Here is a 14,003-nt window from a genome sequence, read left to right on the forward strand (position 1 = left end):
TTTCCACATAATAGTAGTAAAACATAAAATTTTATTTGAGAAAAAAATCTCAATATGTTATATAAAAAAATATCATAGTACAAGAAGGAGCTTAAGTAAGTTTACCCTTTATTTTATTTAGTTTGTAGGATAGAGATTTAATAACTAGTAAAGCCACCAATTAAGTTATTTGGCAATTGGCAAGGTTATGGATATCTCATTACCATAATAACATTTTCTTAACAAAACTCATTAAGACCTAATAACTGTGGTTGCTAGTATTTAATACATTTTAAACATAGTACTTCATTAATAAAAAATTACTCAATTTAGGTTAATAATAACACTCAATGATATTGTAATTTTCTTATAATAGAAAAAAAAAGTGTACTACATTTGTCTCAATTAAGTGCAAGTTATCATTTCATATTCTCTTTTAAAAATAAAAGAAAATTACTGTCAAGTCACTCTACACATTTTGATGTTAATACACGATGAGGTGTAAAGTATTTTGTCATATTTTATTATAACATAAAAATTTGAGTATCCTATTTACACCACCTCAAAATTTTTGTAGGAAAAAAAGTACTAATATTATTGGTTTTTTCCTTTTTATTATTACACCTTTTTATTAAATAAAGTTATTACCTGTCACAAGTTGGGATAGGGATTTTAAGGTAATTATCATTTGAACTTCATTATAAATATATTTTCAACATTAAATTTTAATTTATAAATTTTTTATAATCGATGTAATACTTATTAAAATTCTTTAATTGTTTTAAATATATTTTTTAATTTTAATTTTTTATGAAAAACTTTAATTTAGTCATTTAATTTTTACTAATAATAAATAAAAATAATTTAAATTTATTTAATTAAGAAATTAATGAGTATGAATATTTAAAAAGAGTGTTAAGATATCCGAGTATGAATTTAAATAATAATTTAAAAAATTAATTAAATATATATTAAAATTTAAAAAAATTGAATTAAAATATTTAAAAAATAACAACTATTTTAACCGGTAACGTCTTATATTAATAAATTTTAACAATATTTTACGATTTACTGTGTCCACGTTTACACGGACAGAGACAAAGACACATGTGATTAAAGACAAGACACCGACAAATAGACAAACAAACTCACTATCGTAAGAAATAAACTGAGAAAGTGTTTAACAGAGGGACGTATCTGACTTTTTGCTTCTGTACAATATACGTTATGAACCCCTTTCCTCTTCCTTTCTCACTCATCTTTGAACATTTTTTTTTCATAAAAACTTGAAAAAGGGTTTTGTTATTGTGTACCCTTTTTGCGCTTTGTTCACAGTACAGAGAGAGATGGATAGTGGGAAGAGAGCAGAAGCAGGGCCATCAACAGGTGCTAGTGAGGAGAAGCAAGAGAGAGAAGAAAGGAAAATGACTGAGAAACCATTAGCTGTTGAGGTTTGTGATGATCATGAAGAAGACGAAGAAGATGAAGATAAGGAAGATGGTGTCGGAGCTGTGGCCGGTTTTGTTCCTGGACCTCTTCTTTCTCTCAAGGAACAGATTGAGAAAGACAAGGTTTTTTTTTTTAATTTCAAAAAAAAAAGTTTGCTTCTTTTTCAATTCTAAACTTGCTTTCATCTTCTGACTTTTGTTCGAAATTTTGAGTTAAGTTCTTTCTTTACCTTGAATTGCTTGATGGGTTCCTTTTAACCCTTGAGAATATTATGGTTTTCATTTTTGTTCTCCAACCCCATTCTGGTGCTGCTGTTTCGTTGGGCAGGAAAAGTAGGAGAAATTTATACTATATGCTAATCATAATTCTTTGTGAACCTAATGTAGTTTATAGGTTTAGTTATGTGTCGTTGCTCTTAACATATGACTTGGTTCTAGTCATTTGGGTTTGTTACATCTTTTAGTCAGGCAAAGTTCATTTACTGGATGTTTTTCCATTGCTGCTTTGTTGGTTTTGGGATTTTAGACTTGGTAGTTGAAATGTTGATCTTCAAAGGGGGAAATGAAGTTACACAGTATCTCTACCAGAATTACCTTTGTTTATGTTTTTTCTATTTCCTTTATTTTGTTGAGTATTTGAGTTCAATCTGTTTTCTTGTATTGGTGGAATTTTTTACTTTCTTTCAACAATGCTATATCCAATTTTCCATGACCTTTGCCAATGGCTTCAGTCTCCAGAGCCCCCTTGAAGGTTTATTTGTGCACCTTAATGCTAATTAAACATATGGCTTAGAAATTCATTTTGGCACTTAATTTTGCTCTTCCAGGATGATGACAGCTTAAGGAGATGGAAGGAGAAGCTTCTTGGTTGTGTTGAAGGAGACCTAAATGGTATGTATCGAGTGCCTTTTGTTCTCCGCCTTTATGCAGTCATCGCAATATAACTTGTGCTGCACACATTTTTTCCAAGTTAATTTTTACATTAATGTTTTGATTTTCTGATTTGCTAGGCCAAATGGAACCTGAAGTCAAATTCCACTCCATAGGAATTATTTCTGATGACCTTGGGGAAGTTAGTTACCCCTTGCCAATTGATAGGAATCAGAATGGTCTTCTCCTGTTTACTCTCAAGGAAGGATCTCGATATCAGCTGAAGTTAACGTTTAGTGTTCTGCACAACATTGTTTCTGGTTTAACGTACTCCAACACAGTGTGGAAGGCAGGGCTTCAAGGTGAAGTATCTTTTCTTTTCTGTTTTTATTTAAGGTGCATTAATTATGTTCTAACATGGTAATTGCAGCTGACATTGTGGGTTACTGAGTGGTTGAGTGGTATATATTCTGCTTGGGTTAATGGTGGAATTTACATTTTGTAGTGTACATGTGTTCTTCATACTACAGAAGTAATCAAGAATCCAAAGCTCTTGATACTAGCAGGCATAGGCCCTTTCTAATTGTGCTTTATTTGTAGGTCAAGTTGGTGAAGGTTTAGTGTGATATTGCTTAAATAGTTACTACACATTTATTTATCTTATATTATCTAGATTATTAGTCTGTGGCTTTTAATAAAATCTTGTAAATCATTCTTTCTTAATAACTGGTATGTTAGGGAGTGAGGGTTTTCAATTTAATTTATTATTTTCTTGTCAGTTGATCAAAACAAAGGAATGTTGGGTACTTTTGCTCCTCAGCGAGAACCATACGTGTACATCTTGGATGAAGAGACTATGCCATCTGGGGTGCTGGCGAGGGGAATTTACTCCGCAAAGCTTAAGGTATGTATGGATGCATGCACCATGAAAAATTAATGCCTAACTATGCGTATTAAGCAAGATTACAATGTTTGGCAAAACAATTTTGATTTTCTTGACGCGTTTTCTTTTATTCTGGCCTACGATTACCTTCATTAAGGTCAAATGTGTATAATATGAATATTTAATCCCTTTGATTGGCTGTAAACTGAAAAAGTTCATCTTGGTGGAAAATGAAGCCAGAATTGGTGTCAGACAAGACCAAGGAATTAGTAATACGTTCCTGGTGTATGAATTTTGGCAACTTACAGTTTTGTTGAAGGTTTCCTATTCAGGGCATGTAATCTGTTGTTTTGTCTTTGAAATCTACAATTCCCCTTTTTGTTACTGTTGTTAGGAGGGGTTTATTGGATTTCCATTTTGTAATTTTACTTGTAGGGACTTTAATGTACGAGTTTACCTCCGAGCATTATTTCCTTGTCTTTCAATTATAACAAAAAAAAAAAAAAAACTTTAATATATGTGCAAATCCATCCATCCTTTTTCTCCCTGATTTTCATTATTTATTTTGCTTCTATGCAGTTTGAAGATGATGACAGAAGATGCCACATGGAGCTGAACTACTCCTTCGAGATAAAGAAGAGCAGCTAGCCAATTTGTCTCCAAATAGTTTTGTTTCTCGTTTTCTCCCTATTCTTTTTCTGTTTCATGAACTTCATACATGTTTGTGGAGTTATCAATTGGACGATACAATCTTTGCCGGCAGAGTTAAACTTTTAATGTTTTTGTGTGTGTGACTTGTAACTGGAGCACTCTACATGCAATTTCCCTTGTTGCTATGACTTGGTCAGAAGAATCAAACTGAAAATTGCAGTTCAATCCAGCAAGACTCAGGATGAGACCACCTCTCCTTCATTAGAATCTAAATGTAGACCATGTTTAGGCATTGAACACAGATAACTAAGTGCCATGGACGTTGACCAGTGATTGGAAGAAACTGTGCTATCATGATATACAAAAAGACTTTGAGGGGATGCCACAGCTGCATGACTAAACATGCGCTTTCATTTGCCCGGTACAGAGTCTTTTCACCTAAGAGATAAGGTTCGGAAGAAGCACAAAATGAGACTGAATATGTGTCATTACAGTAGAATGCAGACATTATCATTCATTTTTATGCTAAGTTCTAAACTCAACTCAGTTCTAACTCAAATTTAAAATTATATATATATATATATATATATATATTTAATACAAACCTATGCTATGTGCTCTGACATCATCAATTTAAATTTTTTCATCAGTCTTCAGAAAAAATAATGAAAAAAAATGTTTCAATTCTAATAACAAATATATATTGTGTTCTTTTAACTTTTAAAATACGAATATATTCATCTAAATGTTGAATTTGATTTTTTCTTGGATTCGTTTCAAAAGTATTTTTGAGAATAATATTTTTATAATTTTAACTATTTTTAATTAAAAAAAAATTAATTTTGGATAAAATTAGACTTAATGAAATCAACGCATATGTTTGAATTCGCATCTCAAATTGACTTATTTTCTTTGAACTTTTTTTACTAGCCCATTCATCTTCAAAGTATTCCTTATTAATTTTTTTTTTAAATATTTTGAATATTTTAAAATATTTTTTGATACACGAAAAAATGTTTTAAAATATTTTAGAGTGATTTTTTATACACGATGAAAAAACTTTAAGCATTTGAAACATTACTCGTTAAGTAAACATATTCGTTAATTATGTTGTTAAATGAAATATAATGTATTGTTTGAAGTTGTTAATTTTATTAAATGAAATTTGGTAGTTTTGATAGTTTTGAAATCAAATGTTGATAAGGCATTATGTGACTAGTTAATAGGATATTGCGTGACTGATCTTTAAGTATTGTATGATTGGTTGATAAGCATTGTCTGACTTACATATTGCGAGATTGGTTTGTAAAGCATTGCGTGACTAGTCTGTAGTCATTGTATGACTGATTAATAAGACATTACATGACTGATTTTTAAGTCATACAATACCTAAAATCCAATCTCGAAACGCATAAGTCACGTAATATTTAAAAACTAATCTCGTAATGCTTAAAATTCAGTAACACAATGCTTAATAATTAATTAATTTGTTTGTTACCAAGTTTAAGTCGTCAAAGTCATACAGTATTTTAATTTACAAATATGTCTAATCAATTTCAACATCTTAATTTTGAGATTCTATGAATATAAATCAATAAACTAAAAAACCCAAAACACATAATTTGATATCATCTTTTTTCTTTGAGATAACGAAAAAGAGCTGAATAACAAGATAGGCAGTATTTGAGCAGAGAACGAAATTAAAATTTAATTTTAAAATTTTTATCTTGATGACAAGATAGAGACAACTGAAATCATTTAACTTGTCTAAAATTATTTAAAAGATATTATTATCAAGTCATATCAAAAATTAAATAAAAATAATTAAAATTATAATGAAGAGTATTCTTGAATTGAGTTTATAATAAGGCTATTTCCCACAAATTTTTATTTTCATTCTTTTTGATTCTTGCATATGTTGTTGATAGATTTTTATTTTATTTCGAGATTATTTTAAATAATTTATTTATTTTATTCTATTTTTCTACTATATGTTTATTTCATGGATTTTGAGCTTGAGTCGCGAGAGAAAGTAAAAACGGGCCGGACCGAATGGGGTTGAAGCAGCAGCAGCCCACTCCTTTGAACCCTCAATCTCCCCTCTCCTCATTGTGCCAAAAAGATTTGAAGAAAACACTACCATGGGGTGGGTAAATAACCTTCACCCTTTAGGAACCATTTTCATATATATATATATATATATATATATAATCAATAAGGTTCATGAGTATTACAAAGTTCAAAACTCAACAAGTTCGGCTGGCTTGACAGTGAACAAATCAAATTTGAGTGGAATCCACGAATAGCTTGATTCCCTATGCAGATACCATGATCACTTTATCTATTCCATGATTTCTATTTGTACATTGCTTCCTTTATAACTTGAATAAATAAACAAAGTTAGGAAACAGAACAACCAACAATTTTTCCCCAATAGAGAAATCAAATTTCAAAGCAGAAATACTAAAGTAAATAATTTAAGCATGCTGACTCTGTTAAAAAAATTTATCAAACAGCAGGAAAACTCAAGTGATACATCTCATTCTACCATTTTCAAATTATTAGTAATCTCTTTGCCCAATCTAAATTTAGTTAGATGAAGAAGAAACAAGAGGTTAGGTACCTTCCAATCTATACATAGTGCAGGAGTGTATCAGCTGAAGAATTCCTTAACCTACAGCTCTGTCCCAAATGAACATCACCGAATACATACCTATATCACCATACATCAAGTAATACAAATCAAAATAAAACTTGGGAAGAGGAGAATGATACAGAATTTTTTTTTTTTTGAAAAATGTAAACCTGTATTCACAGTATTCAGGCCATGCACACCGAGCTTTTCCATAATCCCAGTAGCAGTCCTCATTCCTCAAGGGCCCACGCTTAGCTATCGGCGTCATCGTAAGTCAGCAAAACTCAAGTTGACCTTTTGGAAATAATTAAGTAAAATAATAGTACACCAAGTTTCACCTTTTGTAACAAAATTGGACTTTGTATCAAGATGAATATCATGCCAAATCTGGAGCCATAACTCTCGCATTAGAACCGGTGATCTAACTATGTTCCTGTGATTTGCTACATGAAGATGGCATCAGTTTAATCCACTTGTAGAGATAAGGAATGTGATTTAACATGTTGACTCAACTATCCAGTAAAAGGAATTGCATACAACTTGAAAGAGAGCAACTGAACGCATCTACACAGCATAGCACAAAACCTACCTCTATATGAATCTCCTCAACTTAACTCATGCCAGGTAGCTAACATGAATGGAAGACAAGCTCTTCAATTAAATGATCTTGAATATTTAATTAATTGTGTTTTAGCAAGAATCCAAGAAATTTATATATTGTGCTGAAAGTAAATCAGTTGAAAGAAATTTATCCCAAACAAGTGAGAGCCACTTATTATAAGATGTCTAATTTGATGTCAGCATAGAGCCATGGGAACCATATTGCTGTGCTATTTAAGATTCTCCAACAGCACAGTAGGAATACAATTAAGTTCAACATAATTTGAAGTCAAAGTTCTATGAAAGCCATGCTTCATTGAGAAAAGCATTCAAGGTCATGTCACGCACCTTTATCTAGCTCCCAAACTGCTGTCCTCTGCCCTGGAATGCTTTCAGAGTCTTCATAGTAGGTTATGTATTTGACTCTAGGTGACCTTGTCATATTGGGAACTATATCTTGTTCATAATGATGCTCAACATTCAATTCCACTTGTACATCGGACCCATCATGCTCCGACTGCATTATGCAGGAGAATATGGTTACTATTTCAAACTCTCATAAAATAGGCCATAATTCAAATATAGAGTATAAAAACCATAGCAAACGTACCCAAGGCCCTAGCAATATCAGATGATTAGAGCTTCTTATGTTTTAACCTATTCACTGCACGTATGAACTACTCATTTTATTATATAAATGGACAGAGAGAAACATGCAACAAAATATGTTATACGGCTATCCTCAGCTAGCTCATCAAACTAACCACAAAAACTAGCAATTGGATATGTATGATGCATTAAAAATCCAAGAGCTAAAAACTATTATAAATTATCATCAAAATGACACATCAAGGCACTTGTGTCCACAAGATTTACTAAATTGACTAGTAGTACCTGTGGAGCTCTTGTTATATTCACTCTTTGCCCAAGCCAGTTCTTGCACCAAGATAGGGAATGATATGGTACCTGTCACAAATATGGGTCTGTTACTTATATGTAAGTGTTAGACCTGAAACTATAAAATGTAGATCATCAACAGTAATCTATAAGCATAGATTCTTGATGCATGTGAAAATTGAAACAGAATGATGTAATGGCCACTGAGCTCACTGTCTCATCTCCACTTGCAGGTCCTGGATTCCCTTCAACCTGATTCCCTGACCTACAAGAATAAGTGCAATGCCATTTAAAGGTTAAATCTAGAAATCAAATCAATTTCCCCACATTTATTACTGGCATTGCTTTACTTCATTTACAAGAAAAAACAATTATTGGAGGAGCTGTTTTAAAAATAATTATAAGGGAAAGAGAAATTGTTTCAATTTAATTTGTGCATATATGCTGTTAAATACAGTAATTGATCCAGTGTGGATGATGCATACCGCGAGATAAGTGATCCTTCAATTTCATAGATGACATCTGTTATTATCCAATTGTCAGGGTAAGGTTTGCCACTTGGTGCAAAATAGTAACCAACCTGCTTGAATCATCATTAAACACAATTTAGTCATAAAATAAGCACAATAAGTAATAAAAAAGCAATCATAATGTGTAACAGTTATCGTCCTTTTCTCTATTTTCAAAGTTTTCGTTCATACAGAATTTAAGGGATTCTCAATGCATAGCAATGGGTTCAAAAATGAACATTATAATTAGAATTTGTATTCAAAATGTTACTTTACCTCAGTCTTTGAATCTATTCCATAGATACAGAAAACATTTTTTATAGGTGGTCTATCCCATGGTGTAAAAGGATTCAGAACAGGATCATCATGATATGACCTGAAAAATATAGCATTGAAACACATACCTGTCAAAATCTTCAAGTATATATATTACATAATTCATGTTAATTAACTTTTAGGAAATTCATTATTCAAACTAATAGATGAAAATACTATGATAAGCTACAACTAAAATAGAATTTCTTTTCGTCAAAGTATCAGCCAACAATGAGAAACAACCACAGATTGTGAAAGAAAACATTTGGAAAGCATCTGTGATTGGTCTTCAGTGCAAACAGATAGGTCAAGGTAACTTGGGCAATATCCATTTAATGTCACCATTCCATTGCAGCACAGCATAATTTTAAGAAGTAGAATGTGACTCATGACTCTCAATAATGAAAGTACTTTGCTATGTACTAGTTTGTCAAGAATAAGGCAACATTAAGAAACTATAATAGATTGTTAAAAGTATTTGAAGTATCATAGCTTGTGGAAAAAATGAAAACTATCGTAGATTGTGAAAATTATTCGGAAAGTGTCTGTGAGTGTCAGTCTTCTGTGTGCATGAATAGGTCAAACCAAACTTTGCAAATGACTATTTATATGTTATGAGAAGCCTGAGCATGTGATAGTTCCATGCCTAACCACCTTTCTGCAGCTCCACATAATTTATGAAGCAAAATGCTGCTCAAGACTCTCAAAATGAGTTTTAGATGGAAAACCACATCATACATCAGAAATTGCACCTATAACATAGGACAGCATGCATGATACTTTAGATGCCATTTAAGCAAATTTATGCTCAAAGAAGATTTAGAGTCCACAACAGGAATGTCAAGGCTTCAATTATTAAAGTCCACCACTGACAATAAAATTGACAAACACCCTTCTTAGAATCAATTATGTCTATATCATCCAACAGTGATACAGATACAGACATCTCACATAATGACCTAAAAAAGGTACCAATAACTCTCTCAAATGGCTTAAAGGTTGTGATAATACCCACTTTTTCAGTTGGTGCAAGATCCTCTTGCTATCTGGATCATAATCCTCTATAGCTTTGAAAAAGGTCCCATCTGATATTTCACGAGCTGAAAATGATAACTGCGTGGGGAGTCCACATTCCATGCTAGACAAGTTGGTATCAGCAAATTCTGAAACTGATGGATAGGCATCAAACCCTGTTGATAGAAGACATTGATTTGAGCTTTCTAGCAATTACCTACACTGTCCCAAAATAAATAAAAAAGACGTGATTCCAAAGCTTTACCACGGATTGAAGGAATTTCAATGTTGATTATATTTGTGGGCCATCCAGAGTAGTTTGAATGAAATTCCTCTTGCTCACACTGATAGGTATGATGATCCTTCCTGATTCCACCAGAAAAATGCTTCAAATACTTGCCATCTGCCCTACAATACTTTGAAAATGGCATCATCCATAATGAAGAACCAAATGAATTGAACATCAATCGAGCTGTTCCCTGACACCTTGCCATAATATACAATAAACATTTGTTAAAAGATGTACAGACAACTAACAATATAGTTAATCCCCACAATTTCTTACAAGCCAATGAAAGTCAGTGACTATAGTTGATTGATATAGATTTCATCTCAGTGGGACAAGTTATTTAGGTTCATTCAAGACATATTAATATCAAACTGAGGAACTTTTTATATGGCCTTAAAAGAAACACTAGGGAATTCCATTGCCAATTTTCTATTCTTATAAAGAACATCAATAGCTTATCTACTATGCATAAATGTTTTAAATATCTCCGGATTTTGTTCCAGTATTATTGTATTAATGTTTTCCAGTATTGCAATTCTTTACCAGTTTTGTGGATATCATTGGTAATCCTTCAGGTGATTTTAAGATATTCAACAGCCTGTATCGCATTTGAAATCTCTAAGAGCTTAACATTTGTTCCTATTAGAGCAGCCTACAATTACCTTTCATCAACTCCTCCGTGTTCATTGAATTTGTTACAAGGCTCTACCATAAGATTCATCCTCATATGCTATTTCCCTTCCTTCAAGGGGGCTAGTTGCAAATAGTCATGATACAATCAAGAGCAAAACATAAAGAGTAGATGCAAGAAAAAACAGCTTCAGTATTATGTCTTATGATATACTCCAGAGTAAACAGATCTATAATCCATTTTCAATATCCATTACTAATTCCATATGCATGCATGTTTATCAATTGTCTAATTGAAAACAAATCATAATTAGTTAAGCTGTTTTCCACTGCAACATATAAAGAAAAGCTGCTAGAGAAGTTTAGGCAGGAAGTGTTGCTCTAAAAGAGAGAGAAAATAGAAAGGTAACCTCAGAAACAGGAAGACCAAATGTATTTCCAGAAAGTGCTGCTTTGACCGTCTCAATTGCACCAAGAAGAGGAGCTCCTAGAAGAAAAAGAAAAACAAAATGAGGCCAAAGAAATGGCAGACATGCCTTTCCCGGGAACAACACCTTATGTAAAGGATTGGAATTCAAAGGATCATACCAACAGCAAAATAGGCATAAATATGCTCATCCAACCATTGGATGTACTGTTTTGGTGCAATTTCTAGCTTTAACCACTCCAAAAAATAACGGAAAACATGATTACCCAATGAATGAGCAAACACAACTGATGGCCCCCCACGAAGTTTAAGAGCAGTTTCAAATGTCAGCCTGCAATCAGATTAGAACCACTGATTTAATAAGCAAACTCCATTGTCACAATAATAGAACAAATTTGCACAATTGGATATCCAAGTTATGGTTAGGATTAATTTAGTTTACCATCAACGATAAATCCTGAAAATTCAACTTAGAACAAGTCTAAAACAGTGCACTTCCAACTTATCCTGTAGTTAAAGTGGCTGAGTAGCATCTCAGCCCAATGAATCGATCAGGGTTCAAGTCTTGGGAAACATAGGAATTGGATTCTTATGTTTGGTTGCGTAGATAAACCAACAATCAGGCACAGTCCAGTATGTATTTTATACCTCATAGATAAGCACTTAGAGAATCACAATTATTTTCTGTCAGACTCAAATTCAGAAAAGCAAGTAATGGTGACTACATTATACACCAGAATCAACTTCCCAAGCAAAACTGTAAAAGTAGAGTGCTCTAGCAAGTTCCTGAAATAGAAAATTTGAACTTCAAATTTGCAAAACAATAAACTTTAGGTATCTTTAGTTTAACAGAACAAAGAACTGGACATAGAAGAATCCAAGCAGTTTAGTAGCAAGAACCATAATAAACAAATACAAGCAGAGCATAATTTCTGTTACTCAATTCCAGAATCATAACTTCAGTCTCCAAGAGGAGATGGACGATCCTTTATTCAAATTCAACATCATCTTAAGGCCTTCTATGGTGCCCAATCAATCATAATGAACAAAGTCTGCTATTTGGCATTAGTCATTGGTGAAGTTCAAAATTCTTTTAAAAAAAAATTGTATAAAGCAAAATCTTGTCAAGAATAGAAATGTCAAGAGGAACATATTTACTTTCAGTTTGGAAGTAAACATCCAAGACGCTCTAAATGGTTAGTTACTACAAGTTAAAAAATTTACTCAGGTACATGCAACGTAACTAGTAAAAACAGAATGCACCAGAGATAGGTAGAAAATATACATACTTTAACTTGTGAAAATAAAGATCTCTCTCCTCAAGCAACGACGGTGGCAATCTCCAATCATATGGAACAGCTATGATTGCATTAGCCTCAATACCAAATTCAATGCACCACTTAACCCATTCTTTCCACACTGAAGAAAGAGGGCCTGTTACCACAGAGAAATATTAGTTAAGCATGCCAGGTTATTACAACTAAAAGCATTCTGGACACACTTGAACTACATTTTGAAGCATAGGTTGCAGAAATAAGAAAAAGCAAAACAGGAAAAAGAAAAAGAGAGTACCTGTAATGTAACCTGGATCAAGTTCTGTAATAGCAGAAAGACCACTATCAGGCCGCGACTTGCATTCTGGGTGATCTGTTTGGTTGTAAGGATCAAGTAACATGCACTTAAGCCAACAATTTACAGCTGAGAGGAGCTGCAGATCAAAGGAGAATGATAACGTTAGGATGTAAAAAGAACAAACCATTCCCCGCACCAGACATTTACTAAACACATATTCGATAAAATCCTACATTGTTAGCAAACGCCAGGAATATATACGCTTTAAAGAAGAACACCAAAGTCACTTAGAACCTATAATACATCATAAAATTTCACTTAACCAAAATTCAAGTGAAAATAAATGATGTAATAAGAAACAATTTTTTTTCTTTTTTTTTTTTTAAAGAAAACCCAACTTAATGTAAACCTTATAATTTAATCCAAGTGTAGCACTGCTAAAATAGTATTCCACAAAACTAGGATGTGGGATTACAAACTAATTCTAGAATAAAGAAATAAATTTATATTTACATAAAGAAACTGAAAGAAAAGGCTCAATTTCTAGATTCTGTTCAGCTTAGATGTAAAGCCATCTCTATAAACCAACCACACTTTTACTTTTTCCAACTTTTTGGTTGGGTATTTTCTTTTCTTGCCATGTGTTTCATTTTCAAGAATCTTCCCCAAACAGGTCCCAAGAATCACACAGAATCTACGCATAACAGAAACATAAAACCAACTGTAGAATCGAAAAAGGAAAAGAAAAGCTTTACGAAACGACAAAGAAGATTCAGTAAAACGACAACAAGGGAGCAAAAGGAGGGTTCATTACTTTAGTAGTGTCAAGCCAAACCAAGTCAAGGGGATTGAAATCCAGAGGAGAGTACGGGCAGTCGAGAATGGACCATGCTCTTAACTGAGTTGATGCGAATCCTGGTATTATTATCCCTGACAGCTTTGAATAGTCTCCACTGAACTCTCCTTCGCTGAGTTCAAACGTTCCCAGGAGAAGAACCGCCGCCAGGGCGATCGCTAAACGACGGCGTTGTTGTTCTTCTCCGCCCATGATTGCTCTTTATCTCTCTCTCATTTCCCCGCACCCGCAGCCCAAAACATTAAACTATTCGTGTTTGATGACTGACTTTCGGTTGGGGAAAGTTGGAATTTCGGTGCCTTTTGCCTTTGTTTTGTTTTTCCGTTGTTCCCCTCGGTTCTGTTAATTTTCCAAGCAACGTCCAATTTCGCGTATAAGACTTTAATTAGGTCTGGGCCGCGTTGGACTCTAACCTGGGCCAAATTCGG

General features: G+C 33.0%; 2 protein-coding genes across 7 annotated transcripts; one reads left to right on the forward strand and one right to left on the reverse strand.

Annotated features, from left to right (window-relative positions):
• Positions 1-1,168: 1,168 nt before the first annotated feature.
• Positions 1,169-4,001, forward strand: LOC110413714 (rho GDP-dissociation inhibitor 1-like). The gene is made up of 5 exons (XM_021424643.2): positions 1,169-1,550; positions 2,255-2,318; positions 2,438-2,659; positions 3,077-3,201; positions 3,760-4,001. Exons 1-5 carry the CDS (start codon positions 1,326-1,328, stop codon positions 3,826-3,828), a joined length of 705 nt encoding a protein of 234 aa, XP_021280318.1. The 5' UTR covers positions 1,169-1,325; the 3' UTR covers positions 3,829-4,001.
• Positions 4,002-5,954: 1,953 nt separating this feature from the next.
• On the reverse strand, positions 5,955-13,916 carry PSAT1 (phospholipid sterol acyl transferase 1). 6 transcript variants are annotated; one of them, XM_021425458.2, is made up of 16 exons: positions 13,534-13,911; positions 12,720-12,855; positions 12,437-12,581; positions 11,309-11,478; positions 11,131-11,207; positions 10,067-10,280; positions 9,803-9,977; positions 8,749-8,848; positions 8,449-8,543; positions 8,177-8,228; positions 7,961-8,032; positions 7,415-7,583; positions 6,805-6,909; positions 6,637-6,721; positions 6,455-6,544; positions 5,955-6,146 (listed from the first exon to the last, which is right to left on the reverse strand). In XM_021425458.2, exons 1-15 carry the CDS (start codon positions 13,765-13,767, stop codon positions 6,463-6,465), a joined length of 1,911 nt encoding a protein of 636 aa, XP_021281133.1. In that variant the 5' UTR covers positions 13,768-13,911; the 3' UTR covers positions 5,955-6,146; positions 6,455-6,462. The 6 variants fall into 6 exon arrangements, 5 of the variants coding, with proteins under 5 accessions (XP_021281133.1, XP_021281132.1, XP_021281131.1 ...); XM_021425457.2 differs by having other exon boundaries at positions 5,955-6,204; XM_021425456.2 differs by having other exon boundaries at positions 5,955-6,212.
• Positions 13,917-14,003: the final 87 nt, after the last annotated feature.

Source organism: Theobroma umbraticum, unplaced genomic scaffold, assembly GCF_002168275.2.
Source record: "Theobroma umbraticum cultivar Fairchild unplaced genomic scaffold, ASM216827v3 scaffold_4.1, whole genome shotgun sequence".
Classification (NCBI taxonomy): domain Eukaryota; kingdom Viridiplantae; phylum Streptophyta; class Magnoliopsida; order Malvales; family Malvaceae; genus Theobroma; species Theobroma umbraticum.